General features: G+C 41.2%; 1 protein-coding gene across 1 annotated transcript in view; it reads left to right on the top strand.

Moving 5' to 3' along the window:
* Positions 1-20,507, top strand: part of GDPD1 (glycerophosphodiester phosphodiesterase domain containing 1) — a 66,141-nt gene that overhangs the window by 37,475 nt on the left and 8,159 nt on the right. Inside the window, exons 3-6 of the mRNA XM_011953773.1 lie at positions 1,147-1,282; positions 4,317-4,362; positions 12,774-12,892; positions 13,399-13,488. Coding sequence (XP_011809163.1) covers positions 1,147-1,282; positions 4,317-4,362; positions 12,774-12,892; positions 13,399-13,488 — 391 coding nt within the window. The remainder of the gene's footprint in view (positions 1-1,146; positions 1,283-4,316; positions 4,363-12,773; positions 12,893-13,398; positions 13,489-20,507) is intronic.

Genomic DNA, 20,507 nt, shown 5'->3' with positions numbered 1-20,507 from the left:
TTCTTTTTGAGATGGAGTCTCGCTCTGTCACTAGGCTGGAGTGCAGTGGCGTGATCTTGGCTCACTGCAACCTCTGCCTCCCGGATTCAAGCGATTCTCCTGCCTCAGCCTCCTGAGTAGCTGGGACCACTGGCGCGTGCCAGCATGCCCAGCTAATTTTTTGTATCTTAGTAAAGACAAGGTTTCACCATGTTGACCAGGATAGTTTCAATCTCTTGACCTTGTGATCCACCCACCTTGGCCTCCCAAAGTGCTGGGATTACAGGCCTGAGACTCCGTGCCTGGCCAATTTTTTTGTATTTTTAGTAGAGATGGGATTTCACCTTGTTGGCCAGGCAAGTCTCAAAACTCCTGACCTCAGGTGATCCGCTCGCCTTGGCCTCCCAAAGTGCTGGGATTACAGGTGTGAGCCACTGCGCCTGGCCAATTTGGATGCTTTTATTAATTTTTTCTTGCCTAATTGCTAGAGCTTTCAATACTATGTTAAATCAAAGTAATAAAAGTGGCCAGGTGCAGTGGCTCATGCTTTTAAACCTAGTACTTTGGGAGGCTGCAGCAGGAGGATCACATGAGCCCAATAAAAAATTAGCTGGGCGCAGTGGCATCCATTTGTAGTTCCAGCTACTCAGTAGGCTGAGACAGGAGGATCACTTAAGCCCGGGAGTTTGAGGATGCAATGAGCCATGATCATGCCATTGCACTCCAGCCTGGGCAACAGAGCAAGACTCTGTCTCAAAAAAATAAAATAAATAAAAATAAAAGCAATCATCCTTGTCTTGTTATTTAATCCTTTCATTTTATAGAAGTGAAAATGTAGTCCCTGAGAGAAGAATTTACTTGCCCAAAGTTATGCAAGTTCACAGCAAAGCAGGAGTTAATATCAAATCTCTTAACTTCAGATTCAGTATTCTATTATATTCAGTTGAAGAATTAAGGATAACTGGTTATGGAAAGGAGGCAACATGATTCTTTTATTCTCAGTTCACTTAGAATATTTTCATGTGAATAAGTCATACTAGGTGATGGTATTGAGATATTTTAATATTATGGGATTTTGGATTTGTAACTCTGAATTGTTAGATCTGATGTGTGTAACCTAAATGTATACTTAAGTGTCAGAATGTCATTCTTCTTTTATTTCTTCAGTGCGGTTAAAATCGGAACTGATATGCTAGAATTGGACTGCCATATCACAAAAGATGAACAAGTTGTAGTGTCACATGATGAGAATCTAAAGAGAGCAACTGGGGTCAATGTAAACATCTCTGATCTCAAATACTGTGTAAGTAAAAATGCATGATAAACTAATAGCTAATAGGTGTCACGGCCTGTAATATTTTTTTAAAAAATAGTAAATATCAGATATTGCTTCAGTAAAAAATTTCTAATATTATTTAAATACTGATTAAATACTAAATGTCAAAGGAAATTTTTAAAAACTGTTTTGAGGCCAAGTGTGCTGGCTCATGCCTGTAATTCCAGCACTTTGGGAGGCTGAAGTGGGAGGATTGTTTGAGGCCAGGAGTTTGAGATCAGGCTAGGCAACATAGCAAGACTCCGTCTTTATTAAAATATAGGAAAATTGGCTGGACACGGTGGCTCACGCCTGTAATCCCAGCACTTTGGGAGGCCGAGGCGGGTGGATCACCCAAGGTCAGGAGTTCGAGATCAGCCTGGCCAACATGGTGAAACCTCATCTCTACTAAAAATACAAAAATTAGCCAGGCGTGGTGTTGCACACCTGTAGTTCCAGCTACTAAAGAGGCTGAGGCAGGAGAATCGCTTGAACCTAGGAGGTGGAGGTTGCAGTGAGCTGAGATGGTGCCACTGCACTCCAGCCTGGGCAACAGAGCAAGACTCCATCTTAAAACAAAAAAAGGGGGGGGAAATTGTTTAGGTATGGTGGCATATACCTATGGTCCCAGCTACTCAGGAGGCCGAGGTGGGAAGATCACTTGATCCCGGGAAGTTGAGGCTGCAGTGGGCCAAGATTGCGCCACTGCACTCCAGCCTGGGTGAAAGAGTGAGACCCTGTCTCAAAAATGAAACGAGGCAGGGCGCAGTGGCTCACGCCTGTAATCCCAGCACTGTGGGAGACCGAGGCGGGCAGATCACCTGAGGTCAGGAGTTCAAGACCAGCCTGGCCAACATGGTGAAACCCCATCTCTACTAAAAAATACAAAAATTAGCCGGGTGTGTTGGCATGCGTCTGTAATCCTAGCTATTCAGGAGGTTGAGGTAGGAGAATCGCTTGAACCCAGGAGGCGGAGGTTGCAGTGACCGAGATCATGCCATTGCACTCCAGCATGGGCAATGGAAAGCATGGAAAAATGTTTATCATTTATAATGTTTCCTTTTTCTTTTTTTTATTATAATGTTTCTTTTCTTTCTTTCTTTCTTTCTTTTTTTTTTTTTGAGACAGAGTCTCACTCTTTTCAACCAGAGGGAGAGTAGCTGGGATTACAAGCATGCACCACCACACCTGGCTAATTTTTGTGTTTTTATTAGAGACGGGGTTTCACGATGTTGGCCAGGCTGGTCTCGAACTCCTGACCTCAGGTGATCCTCCTGCCTTGGCTTCCCCAAGTGCTGGGATTACAGGTGTGAGCCACTGTGCTCAGCCTTTTCCATGCTTTAAAGAAATTAGACTTTATTTTTTAGAGAAGTTTCAGGTTTACAGCAAAATTGAGTGGAAAATACAGAGTTCCCACATACCTGCACAGTTACCACACAGGCACAGGGTCCCCTGCTTTTAACATCTGCACCAGAGTGGTACATACATTGACACAATATTATTGCTCATAGTCCATAGTTTACATTAGGGTTCACTCTTGTACATTCTATGTTTTTGGACAAATTTATAATGATATGTATCCAGCAATTATACTATTATACAAAATGTTTCCACTGCTCTAAAAATTCTGTATTCTGCCTATTCAGTCCCCCCTTCCCTCATCCCCTGCCAACCACTGATCTTTTTACTGTTTCCATAGTTTTGTCTTTTCCAGAGTGTCATATAGTTGGAATCATACCGTATTTGACCTTTCAGATTCCATGCTTATCTTTCATAAACATTTCAAATGACTATAGCCATTCCATTGTGTGGATATATAGTTATTTTTAACCATTCTTCTATTGTTGGACATTGGATTAGCTCTAAGTTTTCACCATTATAGATAACACTGCACTGAAATTTTTTTTCTTTTGAGACAGAGTTTCGCTCTTGCCGCCCAGGCTGGAGTGCAATGGTGCAATCTCGGCTCACTGCAGCCTCCACCTCCCAGGTTCAAGCAATTTTCCTGCCTCAGCCCCCCAAGTAGCTGGGATTACAGGCTTGCGCCACCACATCTGGCTAATTTTTTGTATTTAGTAGATACAGGGTTTCACCATGTTGGTCAAGCTGGTCTTGAACTCCTGACCTCAGGTGATCTGCCCACCTCAGCCTCCCAAAGTGCTGGGATTATAGTAGTGAGCCACTGTGCCCGGCCTGCACTGAACAGCTTTATGCATAAAGATTAAAGCTTTCTCTATCTTTAGCTTTTTATTTATAAAGATATATAAATATTTGTATTTATAAAAGTTATTTACATAACGTTTTCTCTATTTTAAGATTATTTCTCTAAATATACTCCCAGAAGGGAAATTATTGGGTAAAAGAACATTTGCCAGCTGGGTGCTGTGGCTCATGCCTGTAGTCCCAGTGCTTTTGGAGTCTGAGGCCTCCCAAAAGAAGACCTCCCAAAAGGACAGATCCTTCTGAGGATCCACTGAGCTCAGACGATCAAGGCTACAGTGAGGTATAATTGTGCTACTGCACTCCATCCCAGGCAATAGAGTGAGACCCTGTCTCAAAAATAAAATAAAATAAAATAAAATAAAATAAAATAAAATAAAATAAAATAAAAATAATATTTACTAGCATTGAGCATTATAATAATACCAAATTTGCTAATTAAATTTTAATTAACATTTCATTAATTATTAATGAGTTTAAAGATCTATTTAATTGTTAGTTATTTTTCTTTTGTTTTCATTGAATTGTGTATTCATGACATTTTTCTACTGAAATCTTTGTATATTATTGTGAAAAGGTCTATATTAAATAGTACAGATATATTTTTTGTAGATGGCATATATGAGTAATATGGTTAATTTGCTGTTGGGGATGTTCTGCTAAAGGGTGCCTATGTAAACATGTTTTGTAGTGTTTTACTCTTCTATATGTTGAAAAAGCGTATCTTTGTGTCTTAATGTAAGACATTAAAATCTTATTATTTTTTGAGAGTTAACTTTTTTTTTGATCATGTCTTTTAAAGGAGCTCCCACCTTACCTTGGCAAACTGGATGTCTCATTTCAAAGAGGTAATATTTTTTGTTTGTAGCTTAAACATTTGTGTTGAGAAGCATATGTGTGTTTTCTTGTCATAGTAAGTTCTTACTAAAAGTAACTGGCCTCTAAGCTTGTTCCCTCAGGCCTACAAATCTGAAGCCTTGAAAATTATCTGATGTAAAATTATCAGGTCCAAAGAGTTAACTGATTTATGCTACTTAAATTCACATACAGTTCATTTAAACCTGCATACTGATTGCAAGAAACATTTCACTTCTAAAGGTTCAAATTCTAGAATATTGCCGCAACTTATAGTAGTCATCCATCAAAAAAATATAATAAAAAATAAATGAAAAGGGCTGGGCATGGTGGCTCATGACTGTAATCCCAGCACTTTGGGAGGCTGAGGCAGGCAGATCACTTTACGTCAAGAGTTTGAGACCAGCCTAGCCAACATGGCAAAACCCCATCTCTACTAAAAATACAAAAAATATTAGCCAGGCATGATGATGTGCACCTGTAATCCCACCTACTTGGGAGGCTGAGGCAGGACAATCATTTGAACCCGGGAGACGGAGGTTCCAGTGAGCCAAGATTGCACCATTGCACTTCAGCCTGGGCAACGAGAGCGAAACTCTGTCTAAAAATAATAATAATAATAATAATGAAAATAAAATAAATAATAAATAGATAAATAAAAAGAAATGGAAAGGACCCCTTTCAAATCCTTTCTGGTTCCATAATATTTAATTCTGTCTTTTAGCTGCTCCATATTTTAAATGATTAAACAGACTTCTGTCATTCGAATAAACCATTTCCTAGTCATCTTCACTTAGTTTTCTCCTGAGGGAACATTTATCACAAAGAAACATGTCCCTTGACCCAACTTGTTAGTTACTGCAGATGTTAGAATGGAAAATATACCACCTTAAGATATGTGCTGAACAGATACGGGCTCCCTCATTGTCACAAGGGACATTGTCTCGCATTTTTTAATGATTCAAATGTATAACTCAATAAAACCATAAGATGTTAAATCTCATGAATCTTGGTATGATTTAGTTGAAACCTTGGTTAAATGTCAGCTCCATTTATATTAATGTTTTAAAAGAACTGTAACTGCTCCACGAACTAGATTTAAAATTGGCCAAGCCAGGTGTGGTGACATACACCTCTAGTCCCAGCTACTTGGGAGACTGAGTTGGGAGGCTCGTTTGAGCCCAAGAGTTGGGAGTCTAGCTTGGGCTACATAGCAAGACCCTGTCTCTAAAATAAAAAAATTAAAAAAAAAAATTGACCACGGATAGGGGAATTTTTGAAAACGAAATAAAAATCAGAAAAAGTTTAACATTAGTTATTTCTAAGGGATATTTAAACCTCAGATGTGTTTGATTTCAATTTCTAGGTAAGTTGAAGTTGTTGGTTTGAGGAAACTTTTCTTCATTCTCGTAGTTTATAGAATTATACTTGCCAAGCTATTATAATATTTGTGTCAATTTTGGACTTGTGAAAGTTAAGAAAATTTCAGAAATGAAGTTTTTCCTGTTTTTCCCTTTGTAGAGCAAAGCCAAAGAAAGTCCCATAAAAATTTAAAAATCCAGCAGATGTGGTGGCTCACACCTATAATCTCAGCACTTTGAGAGGCCAAGGCAGGAGGATTGCTTGAGACCAACAATTTGAAACCAGCCTGGGCAACATAGCGAGACCCCGTCTCTAAAAAAAATATTAGCCAGTCATGGTGGCATGTGCCTATAGTCCCAGCTATTGAAGAGACTTGAGGTGGGAGGATCCCTTGAGCCTGGGAGTTGAAGGCTATAGTGAGCTATGCTCACACCACTATGCTCCAGCCTGGGTGACAGAGTGAGACCTTGTCTCAAAAAAAAAAAAATCCTTTGAGGAAAAAACGTTTTAAATTTTTCCTGGTTTTGTATGTCCCTCATAAAGTCATGAAACTGTTTCTTCTTTTTTTTTGAGACAGAGTCTTGCTCTGTTGCCCAGGCTAGAGTGAAGTAGCTCAATCTCAGTTCACTGCAACCTCCACCTCCTGGGTTCAAGAGATTCTCATGCCTCAGCCACCTGAATAGCTGAGATACAGGTGCCTGCCACCATACCTGGCTAATTTTTTTCTTTTTAGTAGAGATGAGGTTTCACCATGTTGGCCAGGCTGGTCTGGAATTCCTGGCCTCAAATGATTTACCTGACCCCCCTCGGCCTCCTAGAATGCTAGGATTACAAGCATGAGCCACCACACCCAGCCAGTTTTTGAATGTGAAGAGACCTTTGAGACTGTCTAATCTTATCTTCTGTTATAGACAAGGAAACTGAAGTCTAAAGATGCAAACTAACTTAATCAAGTTCATATAACAAAGAAATAACAATGCTAGAACTTGAACTAGGTCTCTCTCTTAGCAGACCAGTGTTCATCTGTACCATACTGCCTCTCCATTGGAACACTATTCTCAAATGTTGTATTAAGAACAATGCTGTGGGTCCGGTGCAGTGGCTCACACCTGTAATCCCAGCACTTTGGGAGGCCGAGGCAGGTGGATCACCTGAGGTTAGGAGTTTGAGACCAGCCTGGCCAACATGGTGAAATCCTATTTCTACTAAAAATACAAAAATTAGCCGGGCGTGATGACGTGCACCTGTAATCCCAGCTACTTGGGAGGCTGAGGCAGGAGAATCACTTGAACCCGGGAGGCGGAGGTTGCAGTGAGCTGAGATCGCGCCATTGTACTCCAATCTGGACAACAAGAGCGAGACACTGTCTCAAAAAACAAAAAAAAAGGAACAATGCTGTGGGGAAAAAAAAAAAAGAACACTGTGTACTGTCAAGTTTCAGATATCTGAAAGGAATAGTAATAATTAGCTTTTCTTTTATATTGCATTCATCTCATATCATAATTGACTTTAGACTGATCCTCAAATGTGGAGTTGACAGCGTTTGGAACAGACTAATAAACTGTGTGTAAAAACTTGACTCAGAACCATGGCAGTGGCTCACATCTGTAATCCCAGCACTTTGGGAGGCTAAGGCAGTAGGATCACTTGATCCCAGGAGTTTGAGACCAGCCTGGGCCACATACAGAGACTCCATCTTTACAAAAATAATAAAAATAATATTAGCCAGGCATGGTAGTATGCACTTGTGGTCCTAGCTAGGGAGGCTGAAGTGGGGGGATTGCTGAGCCCAGGAGGTGGAGGCTGCAGTGAGCCATGATTATGTCACTGCACAAAGTGAGACTCTGTCTCAGAAAAAAAAAGAAAAAAGAAAAAGAGAGAAAAGAAAACAAGAAACTTGACTCAGATTCGTCAAAAAGTGGTTCCGTTTTTTCTATCCTATTCCCTTGCATAGAGTTCTTGCTTACCAGGCCGGGCACAGTGGCTCAAGCCTGTAATCCCAGCACTTTGGGAGGCCGAGGCGGGTGGATCACTTGAGGTTAGGAGTTTGAGACCAGCTTGGCCAACATGGCGAAACCCTGTCTCTACTAAAAATAAAAAAATTTTAAAATTTAAAAAAATAGTTGTGTGTGCTGGTACATGCCTGTAGTCCTAGCTACTCGGGAGGCTGAGGCAGGAGAATCACTTGAATCTGGGAGGTGGAGGTTGCAGTGAGCCACTGCACTCCAGCCTGGGCAACAGAGCAAGACTGTCTTAAAAAAAAAAAAAAAAATGCTGAATTGGCCTGGCACAGTGGCTCACGCCTGTAATCCTCAAACTTTGGGAGGTCGAGGCAGGAAGATCCCCTGAGGTCAGGAGCTTCAGACCAGCCTGGCCAATGTGGTGAAACCCCATCTCTACTAAAAATACAAAAATTAGCTGGACATGGTGGCATGCACCTGTTCTCCCAGCTACTTGGGAGACTGAGGCAGGAGAATCGCTTGAACTGGGAGGTGGAGATTGCAGTGAGCTGAGATCATGCCACTGCACTTCAGCCTGGGCAACAGAGCAAGACTGTCTTAAAAAAAAAAAAAAAAAAAAATGTTAACCAAAGGGTTTGTTATTATCTATCCCAATTAGTTGAAAGTAACCTTTTTTTTTTTTCATGGAAAACGCATAATTTGGATGATCTAGAGTTGACTATAATTATCATTTTAAAGTTCCCCAAATAGTGAAAACTATTTAAATAGTGGCCCCTAACTTGCATAAGGGCCACTATTCCATCAACCAACACATCCTATGGCATACTCCTTGTCTATTTTTCCTATTTCCTATTATTTTCCTCTTTTCATTTTATAGTCCACCACTTCCTAGCTGGTTACCTTCTGCCTAGAAAAATACTGGAGCAAACTTCCCTTTTTCCAAATGTTCTTCTACATTCTAAGCTGGCTGAGGCATCTAATTTATGCATTATTATTTTTAAGTAGAGATCGGGTCTCGCTATGTTGGTCAGATTGGTCTTGAATTCTTGGCCTCAAGCAATCTTCCTGCCTCAACCTTACAAAGTGCTGAGATTCCAGGAGTGAGCCACTGCACCTATAGCCTAATATTTGTATCTTTACATCACTATAGCACTTTTTTTTTTCTCAGCACACATTTTAGTTTTCTCATTCCCTCGCTGTTAGATAGAATATTCTTATGTGTTATTTTGCTGTTCCAAAGTTAGTTTCATCTGTTTGACCTTTTTGTAAACTGATTCTTACATGCATCTTACTTGACTGCTAAATTAATTTTTTAATTTGCCCACACCATGACAAAAAGGCAGTCTTCCTTATGAGCTTCAAGCATGAAGTCCCAGAGAAAGACACTGTTTGGCCCACCTTGGGTCATGTGGCCATCTTGAAGAAAAGAAGTGGGCTATTATGATTATATGCCCACCCCCGAGGGTGAATGGGCAGTGGGTAGTGTGTTGACAGCCCTATCGGAACAATGTGAGATAAGGAGATATGATGTGAAATACAGGTTTCCAAAGGAAGGAAGAATATTGGGTAGGTAAAAACATGGTGGCTAATGCCTATAATCCCAGCATTCAAGGAGGCCACGGTGAGAGAATCCCTTGAGGCCAGGAATTCAACGCCAACCTGGTCAATAAAGCAAGACTTCATCTCTACTTAAAAAAAAAAAGGGGGGGGGAGCCAGGCATGGTGGCTCACACCTGTAATCCCAGCACTTTGGGAGGCCAAGGCGGGCGGATCACCTGAGGTTGGGAGTTCAAGACCAGACTGACCAACATGGAGAAACCCTATCTTTACTAAAAATACAAAATTAGCCAGGCATGGTGGGGCAGATGCCTGTAATCCCAGCTACTCCAGAGACTAAGGCAGGAGAATTGCTTGAACCCTGGAGGCGGAGGTTGTGGTGAGCCGAGACAGCACTGCTGCACTGCAGGCTGGGCAATAGAGCGAGACCCCGTCTCCAAAAAAAAAAAGAAAAGAAAAAGCCGGGTATGGTGGCACATGCCTCTAATCTCAGCTATTCGGAGGCTGAGGCAGGAGGATCACTGGAGCTGAGTTCAAGGCTGCTGTGAGCTATGATCATGCCACTGCACTCCAGCCTGGGTGACAGATTGAGACCCTGTCTCAAAAAAATAAATAAATAAATAAATAAATGTATACAAGCTATCTACTATAAACATAATTTTTAAAGTTTAATTATGTAGCCTATGATAAGTTTAAACTCTTTCAGTTATAAGTGTTAGATATACATCTCAAGATAGCTTAAGAAAAAAATTTTAAAAAGAATGTATTGGCTTTCATAATTAGAAAGTCCAGGGGTTATATGCCCTCAGACATGACTGATTCCAGTTGCTCAAGCAGTAATTGGTCTCTCTCTATCTCCGTTTCTTGCTTTTGCTTTCATTTGTGTTAGCTTTGCTTTTAGGGACACCTTTTCCACAGAGATGAACTCTTGGCAGCTTGCACATGATCCATTCAGCAAAGGATTTCAAGAGGCCTTCTCTCCCAGTGTCCATATTGTTATGCTTAACAGGTTAGACTGGTCATATATTTAGTCTGTGGTCAGAGAGGCAGAGCCAATGATTGCCAGTCCCATCAGAGTAACCCAGACCCCCATCAGAATTACAAGAAGTATAGTAACAGACTTTTCCTTTTTTCCTCTTTAATGTACATGCTGCTTTTCACATAGGTTCTAATTATAAATAATTTAATTTTCTGACATGGATTTCATTTACTTTTTGATAATGCATTTTTTTTATTTGCCGTATAATAAGATGGAATAAAGGATTTTTCACCATTTTGTTATTTGCAGATTAGCGGAATTGAAGTTTCAGGTGGAAGCAGAACAATTTTTACAATAGTTATATAGTATGTATAGTAAATTATATAAATGATTAGAGTCATTAGAGTCAAAAGGGACTAGAGAGCCAGGTCTGGTGGCTCACACCTGTAATCCCAGCACTTAGGGAGGCTGAGGTGGCAAGTTTGCTTGAGATCAGGAGTTCAAGACCAGCCTGGGCAAAATACAGTGAGACCCTGTCGCTACAAAAAATAAAACAAGGCCGGGCACGGTGGCTCAAGCCTGTAATCCCAGCACTTTGGGAGGCCAAGACAGGTGGATCACTGGAGGCCAGGAGTTTGAGACCAGCCTGGCCAAATCCTGGCTCTACAAAAATACCAAAATTAGCTGGTTATGAGGGTGGCACGTGCCTGTAATCCCAGCTACTCGGGAGGCTGAGGCAGGAGAATTGCTTGAACCCGGGAGGCGGATGTTGCAGTGAGCTAAGATTGTGCTACTGCACTCCAGCCTTGGCTATGAGCAAGATCGTGTCTCAAAAACACAACAAAAAAGGGGCTGGGTACGTGGTTCATGCCTGTAATCCCAGCACTTTGGGAGGCCGAGGCAGGTAGATCACTCGAGGCCAGGAGTTTGAGACCAGCCTGGCCAACATGGTGAAACCCCGCCTCTACTAAAATTACAAAAAAGTAGCCAGGTGTGGTGCCAGGCACTTGTAATCCCAGCTACTCAGGAGGCTGAAGCAGAATTGCTTGAACCCGGGAGGCGGAGGTTGCAGTGAGCCGAGATCACACCATTGCACTCCAGCCTGAGCAACAAGAGCGAAAATCCATCTCAAAAAAAAAATGCGTGTGTGTGTGTATATATATAGAGATATGTATATATACTCCATATATATTATATATAGAATATATATATATACTCTATGTAGAGAGAGTATATAGTATATATATTATATATTACATATATAATATGTGTGTGTGTGTGTATATATATATAGAGAGAGAGAGAGAGAGAGAGAGAGAGATGGGCGTGGTGGTGCGTGCCTGTAGTCCCAGAGGATTGCTGGAGTGTGGGAGGCTGCAGTGAGCCATCATGCTACTGCACTCCAGCCTTGGCTATGAGCAAGATCGTGTCTCAAAAACACAACAAAAAAGGGGCTGGGTACGTGGTTCATGCCTGTAATCCCAGCACTTTGGGAGGCCGAGGCGGGCATATCACTTGAACACAGGATTTTGAGACCAGCCTGGCCAAATCCAAAACCCCATCTCTACAAAAACTACAAAAAAATTAGTCGAGCATGATGGTGTTCCTGTAGTTCCAGCTACTCAGGAGGCTAAGGTGGGAGGATCACTTGAGCCCAGGAGGCAGAGGTTGCAGTGAGCCGAGATTGTGTCACTGCACTCCAGTCTGGGCGACAGAGTGAGACCCTGTCTCAAACAAACAAACAAACATCCAACCAAAGGGACTAAAGAAAGACTAAAGAAAATAATCCTCAGGAAATATAAACAACAATTAAAGTCCCCTTCTAATTTTCTCATTACTTGAATTTTCTTTGAATAACTGCATTCATATAATTCTTCAACACATTACTGATTTAGTGTGTACTTCCCTTGCCTGAATGTTATTTTTAATCTCTGAAAAAGTCAATGATGATATAGCAAAACTTTAGAAACAATCTCAGTATCTACTAGTAGGGAAATGGTTAAATTAAAATAAATTATTGTTTAGCTACTCAATGGAGTATTTTGACACCTTTTAAAAAATTATGATAGAATCAGATCGGTGGATTGTATCAATGTCAGTATCATGGTTGTGATATCATACTATAGATTTGCAAGAAGGTTACCACTGGGAAATCTGGATAAAGGGTACATGGACCCTATTATTTCTTACAATTGATTGTGAGTCTGTAGTTATCTCAAAATAAAAAATTAATAAAAAATAAATCATAATCATAAGCACAGTAAATCAGGAAAATATTTATTTTTATGTGAAAATATCAAGTTAAAATCTGTAGCATATCATATTATTACTATATTAAATCATGCATAGGAAAAAAGAGTAGAGAAAGTACACCAAATGGTCATAGCGTTTATATCTAAGTTGTTGGATTTATATGATTTTTTTCTTCTCTATACTTTTTCTTATTTTGTAAATGTTCTTTAATGAATATATTCTATACCTTTTCTAGACATCAAAAAGCAAAACTTGTATTTTAAAAATACATTTAAAAATCTTGCTTTCTCAGCATGCCAATGTGAAGGAAAAGATAACCGAATTCCATTACTGAAGGAAGTTTTTGAGGCCTTTCCTAACACTCCCATTAACATCGATATCAAAGTCAACAACAATGTGCTGATTAAGAAGGTACTCAAGGCATTGCCTCCTCTGGGTGTGTTGCATCCTATTTCACAAACTAAATAAGGTTAGAGTAGGTGACTGCATAGATTGATAATGCTCAAGGAAATGTGATACCCTAGGGATCAGCATTGTTTTAAATAATGCCCTAGTAGAAGAGATCATGTTACTGTAGGAGAGCCTATTTTCAGAGAGAGTTGGCCTGTCATGGATAAAGTAAGCTTGTATGAACCAGTCATTCTGGCATTTATATAATTATCTTCTAGTTTAACTTGTTTCATTCGTGGTTAGTTTATGTCAAATTACTAAATAACTGTATTATGTTAAATAAATTATATAATGATATAATGTGAATAAATTTTGCATTTTATAAAATATTCTAAATTTACATATTGATTCTTCTAAAATGTTATGCTCTTCATTGACAGATAGTCAATCCTAATTCATTTTTTAAGTGAAATGTTAGTGGATTTGCAAATAGGCACATGCATAAAATTTTGAATTTTCACACATAGGTTTCAGAGTTGGTGAAGCAGTATAATCGCGAACATATAACAGTGTGGGGCAATGCCAATTATGAAATTGTAGAAAAGTGCTACAAAGAGGTAAGCTTCAAAAATTATACAGAATTATCTATCTTTGTTGTTGTTTTGTATCTATAAATGATAAGTTATTATAGTAATAATTTTTTTTTCTTTTTCTTATTTTTAGACATAGGGTCTCACTCTGTCACCCAGGCTAGAGTGCAGTGGTGCAGTCATAGCTTACTGTAGTCTCAAACTCCTGGGCTCAAGTGATCCTCCTGCCTCAGCCTCCCAAGTAACTGGGACTCCAGGCACACACCACTGCACCCAGTTAATTTTTAAATCTTTAGTAGAGATGAGGTCTCACTATGTCACCCACTCTGGTCCCAAACTCTTGGACTCAAGCAATCCTCCTACCTTGGCCTCCCAAAGTGCAGGGATTACAGGTGTGAGCCACTGTGCCCGGCCTCCATTACAGTAATAATTTTTAAAACTTATCTTATTTCAGACTGGGCACAGTGGCTCATGCCTGTAATCCCAACACTTTGGGAGGCCGAGGCGGGCAGATCACGAGGTCAGGAGTTCAAGACCAGCCTGGTGAACGTGGTAAAACACTGTCTCTATTAAAAATACAAAATATAGCCGGGCATGGTGGCGTGCTCCTGTAATCCCAGCTTCTAGGGAGGCTGAGGCAGGAGAATTGCTTGAACCTGGGAAGCAGAGACTGCAGTGAGCTGAGATCGCACCACTGCACTCCAGCCTGGGTGACAGAGCAAGACGCCATCTCAAAAAAAAAAGAAAGAAAGAAAGGAAAAGAAATTATTTAGGGTCAGGCTAAGTGGCTCACACCCCTGTAATCCCAGCCCTTTGGGAGGCCCAGGCGGACAGATCACCTTGAGCTCAGGAGTTCGAGACCAGCCTAGGGAACATGAGGAAACCCCGTCTCTACTAAAAATACAAAAACTAGCGAGGCATGGTGGCACATGCCTGTAGTCTCAGCTACTTGGAAAGCTGAGGTGGAACGATGGCTTGAGCCTGGTAGACAGAGGTTGCAGTGAGCCAAAATCCTGCCACTGTACTCCAGCCTGGGTGACAAAGCCAGACCCTGTCTCAAAAAAAAAAAAAAAAAAATCCTGTTATCGTTAAGAAAAAAAATATAGAAAAAAATTCAGTTCCTCAACTCTGTAACTTCCAAATAGATTTAAGCAAGTTAAGCCAAGATCATGCAAGATCATGATTATTAAGCAAGATATAAAAGCAGGACCATCTACCCACTAAAAATTTTCTGGTTAAAGAAAATATGTCGGCCGGGCGCAGTGGCTCACACCTGTAATCCCAGCACTTTGGGAGGCCGAGGCAGGTAGATCACCTGAGGTCAGGAGTTCGAGACCAGTCTGGCCAACGTGGTGAAACCCCATCTCTACTAAAAATACAAATATTAGCTGGGCATGGTGGTGCGCACCTGTAATCCCAGGAACTCAGGAGGCTGAGGCAGGAGAATGGCTGGAACCCAGGAGGCAGAGGTTGCAGTGAGCTGGGATCGCACCACTGCGCTCCAGCCTGGGCAACAAACTGAAACTCTGTCTCAAAAAAAAACCAAGTGGATAAAAATTAATTGTATATGTTTTAAAATTATAGTTAAACCTTCATAAGCAAATTTACATACATCATTAGCTAAGAGAATTTGAAATTTAAGATGTTAAAAAATCTTGAGCATTGAAGATGCTGAAATAATCTATAATATAGAAGAAAAGATATAAGTAGCAATTTTCAAATACAAAGAACCCTTTGGTGGCTGATCTGAGTGGAATGGTGTTTACAATTAATTGATTACAACCAGTTACAGATTTATTTATTTCTCCACTCCCACTGCTTCATTTGACTAGCCTTAAAAAACCAACAAAACAAAACAAAAAACCTATTTGGGCAGGCCTTCCTTCCTAGCAAAAACATGCACAGTCAGCATCATTACAATTCAGAGTAAAATTGAGATTCCCACTAAAGCAAGTAAGGTTGTTGTTGTTGTTGTTGTTGTTTTGGAGACTCCAGCTCAGGCTGGAGTGCAGTTGCATGATTTAGGCTCACTGCAACCTCCGTCTCCTGGGTTCAAGCAGTTATCCTGCCTCAGCCTCCCGACTAGCTGGGACTGCAGGCGTGTGCTGCCATGCCCAGCTAATTTTTGTATCTTTAGTAGAGATGGGGTTTTGCCATGCTGGCCAGGCTGGTCTTGAACTCCTGATCTCAAGTGATCTGCCTGCCTCAGCCTCCCAAAGTGCTGGGATTACAAGTGTGAGCCACCATACCTGGCCTAAAGCAAGTAAGTTTTATGTGCAGCATGGCCTGAGAGATCCCAAGGTAACTGTGTACAAAAGGAGAGAACACAGTAATCACTGGGCTGAGTGGCTTTAGATTCCTAAGAACTTAGAACTTAGACTCTTCCATAACTCCCAGAAATCTTAGACATTTATCCCAGAAAAATGAAATATATGATTACAAAAACCTGTAAATGAATTTTTTTAATTTAATGGTTTATTTTATTATTATTATTTAAAACAAGGTCTTGCTCTGTCACTGAGGCTGGAGTGCAGTGGTGTGATCTTGGTTCACTGCAGCCTTGACTTCCTGGGTTCAGATGGTCTCCTGTCTCAGCCTCCTGTGTAGCTTGGACCCACAGGCGCATACCACCATGCCTGGCTAATTTTTTGATTTTTTCTGCAGAGACAAGGTCTCACTTTGTTGCCCAGGTTGATCTTGAATTCTTGGCCTCAAGTGATCCTCCCACCTCAGCCTCTTGAGTAGTTGGGACTACAGGTGTGTACCACCATGCCTGGCTAATTTTTAAATTTTTAGTGGAGATGGAGTCTCACTGTATTGGCCAGGCTGGTCTCAAACTCCTAGGCTCAAGCAATCCTCTTGTCTTGTTCTCCCAAAATGCTGATATTACAGGCAATTTTTTTTTAAATAAAAATATGTTACCAGGGAGATGCAGCCTTCCATGTAAAATGAAGGCACAGTCCCTAAAACCTATACATGAATGTTTATAGCAACTTTATTCATCAAAGCAAAATCCTGAAAATAGCCTAAATGTCCTTCAGTGGGTAAATGACTGAACAAACTCTGACATTTCCATACAATGGAATACTATTCAGCAGTAAAAGGGAATGAACCATTGATACATGCAATGACCTGGATGGTCCTCAAAGACATTATGCTTAGTGAAAAAAATCAACCTCAAACTGTATTGTAGATTCCATTAACTGTAGCCTGGAAGAGCAGATTAGGGGACAGGGACTTAGGGTAGGGTAGAGAGTGGGCACCAATACAAGAAAGTTCTTGTGTGGTGATGAAACAGCTTTGTATCTCTCTCTCTTCTTCTTCTTTTTTTTTTTTTTTTTGAGACTCACCCTGTCACCCAGGCTGGAGTGCAATGGTGCAATCTCGGTTCACTGCAACCTCCACCTCCCGGGTTCAAGCGATTCTCCTGCTTCAGCCTCCCGAGTAGCTGGGATTACAGGCGCCCGCCACTACACTGGCTAATTTTGTATTTTTAGGAGAGATGGGGTTTCACCATGTTGGTCAGGCTGGTCACAAACTCCCTACCTCAGGTGATCCACCCACCTCAGCCTCCCACAGTGCTGAGATTAGAGGTGTGAGCCACCGTGCCCGGCCATAGCTTTGTATCTTGATTGTGGTAGTGGTTACATGAATCTATGCATGGGTTAAAATTGCATAGAACTACACACACACAAATGAATGTGGTGTTTAAAAAATGATGAAAATTGAATAAAGTTTGTAGCCTAATGAACAGTAAGGTACCAATGTCAATTCCAGGTTTTGATACTATACTATAGTTACATCAATGTCACCTTTTGGGGAAGCTGGGTGAAGGCTGCATGGGACTATACTATACTACAGGTGTGTACCACCATGCCTGGCTAATTTTTAAATTTTTTTGTAGAGATGCAGTCTCACTGTATTGCCCAAGCTGGTCTCAAACTCCTAAGCTCAAGCAATCCTCTTGTTTCGTTCTCCCAAAGTGTGAGATTAAGTCTATACTTCTTTCAAAATAAAAGGCTCACTTTTGGCCTGTAATCACAGAACTTTTCCCTTGATTCCCATATTTTTCCAGAAGCCTCTGGCTTTCTGTCATTTTTTAATTTAAAAACTCCAAAAACCTTTCAGCAGTAATTTCCAAACATCACAGTAAAAATGTCTCAATAAAATTTGTCATTCATATTACCAACATGCTATATAATTGATACAACTTTTGTAATTCTTTTCTTCCTTTTCTTTTTTTTTTTTTCTTTTTTTTTTGAAACGGAGTTTTGCTCTTGTTGCCCAGGCTGGAGTGCAATGGCACGATCTCGGCTCACCACAACCTCTGCCTCCCGGGTCAAACGATTCTCCTCCCTCAGCCTCCTGAGTAGCTGGGATTACAGGCATGCACCACCACGCCCGGCTAATTTTTTGTATTTTTAGTAGAGATGGGGTTTCTCAATGTTGGTCAGGCTGGTCTTGAACTCCCAGCCTCAGGTGATCCACCAGCCTCAGCCTCCCAAAGTGCTGGGATTACAGGTGTGAGCAACCACGGCCAGCCTACTTTTCCAATTCTTACAGTATGACTTATAAGAATTTTACATTAGCCCTTTAATTTCCAGATGTAAACTCAAAATATAAACATTAAAGGAATTGGGGCACATAGTGGTAGTAGGAAAATGTGGCACTTAATGACTTCACTCTTTCACACTTAATGCAATGGTTCTTTCTTTTAGTGCTCTGGTTCCAAAGTTGCATAAGTATTTTTAATTTAATTTTATTTTATTTTATTTTATTTTATGTTTTGAGACGGAGTGTCGCTCTGTCACCCAGGCTGGAGTGCAATGGCACAATCTTGGCTCACTGCAACCTCTGCCTCGTGGGTTCAAGCAATTCTCCTGTCTCAGCCTTCTGAGTAGCTGAGATTACAGACGCACAGCATCATGCCCAGCTAATTTTTGTATTTTTTAGTAGAGATGGGGTTTCTCCATGTTGGTCAGGCTGGTCTTGAACTCCTGACCTCAGATGATCCACCCACCTCGGCCTCCCAAAGTGTTGAGATTACAGGTGTGAGCCACTGTGCCCAGCCAAGTTTTTTTTTGAGACAGAGTCTCACTCTTACCCATACTAGAGTGCAATGACATGATCTCAGCTCACTGCAACCTCCACCTCCTGAGTTCAAGCAATTCTCCTGCCTCAGCCTCCAGAGTAGCTGGGATTACGGGTGCCTGCCATCATGCCCGGCTAATTTTTGTATTCTTAGTAGAGAAGTTTTCATCATGTTGGCCAGGCTGATCTCGTACTCCTGACCTCAGGTGATCCACCCTCCTCAACCTCCCAAAGTGCTGGGATTACAGGTGTGAGTCACCACACCTGGCTGTAAGTTTTGAGGGTCAGCCCCTAACCCTGTTTTCCCTATAAGCTCTGTTATCCTTAATGTATGAATTTGCAGAACTCAAGATTTTGCAGTGACTTGTATATTTTCTTACAGCTGAAACACCTATATATAAGTAAGCCAAAAACATTACAAAGCACCATGTAAACAAAGGGGCAAAATAAATTCTCAAACTTATTTACTCTGTTTTTTTAAAAATAAAGAAGTAGATAATTTAGGACTATTTATTTATCTATATAATTTTTTAATTTGAGACGGAGTCTCACTCTGTCACCCAGGCTGTAATGCAGTGGCTCAATCTCGGCTCACTGCAAACTCCACCTCCCGGGTTCAAGAGATTCTCCTGCCTCAGCCTCCCGAGTAGCTGGGGTTACAGGTGTATGCCACCAGGCTCGGCTAATTTTTGTATTTTTAGTAGAGGCAGGGTTTCACCATGTTGGCCAGGCTGGTCTTGAACTCATGACCTCAAGTGATCCACCCACCTTGGCCTCCTAAAGTGCTGGGATTACAGGCGTGAGCAACTGTGCCCAGCCTAGAGCTAACTATTTAAAATAAATTACTTTTATGTGATTGAAAAAATACATTATGTTTTTATTAAAATTTCCCTGTAAGCGTAATTTTTTTTCTCTCAGTAAATATAACAGGGCCTGGCATCGTAGCTCACGCATGTCATTCCAGCACTCTGGGAGGCTGAAGTAGGAGAAATGCTTGAGCCCAGGAGTTCAAGACCAGCCTAGGCAATATGATGAGATTCTGTCTCTACAAAAAATTTTTGAAAAATTAGCTCGGCATGGTAGTGTGTGTCTGTAGTCCCAGCTGTGTGGGAGGCTAAGGTGTGGGATCACTTGAGCCTGGGAGGTCTAGGCTACAATGAGCCATGATCCGGCCACTGTACTCTAGCCTGGGTGGCAGAGCAAGACCTGGTCTAATACACACACACACACACATACATATATATATACACATAGAAGGGCAAGGAGAGAGGGAATGGAGATTTGTTGTTTAATGGTATAAAGTTGGCCAGGCAAGGTGGCTCACACCTATAATCCCAGCACTTTGTGAGGCTGAGGCAGGTTGATTGCTTGAGCCCAGGAGTTCGAGACCAGCCTGGGTGACATGGTGAAACCTCATCTCTACAAAAAATACAAAAATTAGCTGGGCATGGTGGCACACATCTGTAGTCCCATCTATTATAACTCAGGAGACTGAGGTGGGAGTATTGCCTGGGCCAGGGTGGAGGATGCAGTGAGCTTTGGTTGTGCCACTGTACTCCAGCCTGGGTGACAGTGAGACCTTGTCTCAAAAAAAAAAAAAGGCGGGGGGGCATAGAGTTGTTTTCAGTTTTGCAAAATGAAAAGACTTCTGGACTTTGGTTGCACAACAGTGTGAATATACTTAAAACCACCAAACTGTACATTTAAAAATGATTGACATTCAATTTTGCTGGGTGGTAGGTGGTGGGTGGTGGGGGTGGTGAAAAAATAAATTTTAAAAATGATTAAGATCTTAAGTTTTAGCTGGCACGGTGGCTCACACCTGTAATCCCAGCACTTTGGGAGGCCAAGGCAGGCAGATCATCTGAGGTCAGGAGTTTGAGACCAGCCTGGCCAACATGGTGAAACCACATCTCTATAAAAATACAAAAAATTAGCCAGGCATAGTGGTGTGT

This window comes from Colobus angolensis, unplaced genomic scaffold, assembly GCF_000951035.1.
Source record: "Colobus angolensis palliatus isolate OR3802 unplaced genomic scaffold, Cang.pa_1.0 Scaffold37, whole genome shotgun sequence".
Taxonomy (NCBI): domain Eukaryota; kingdom Metazoa; phylum Chordata; class Mammalia; order Primates; family Cercopithecidae; genus Colobus; species Colobus angolensis.
The sequence above is the reverse complement of the archived record's forward strand: the minus strand, read 5'-3'. Positions and strand labels throughout refer to the sequence as shown.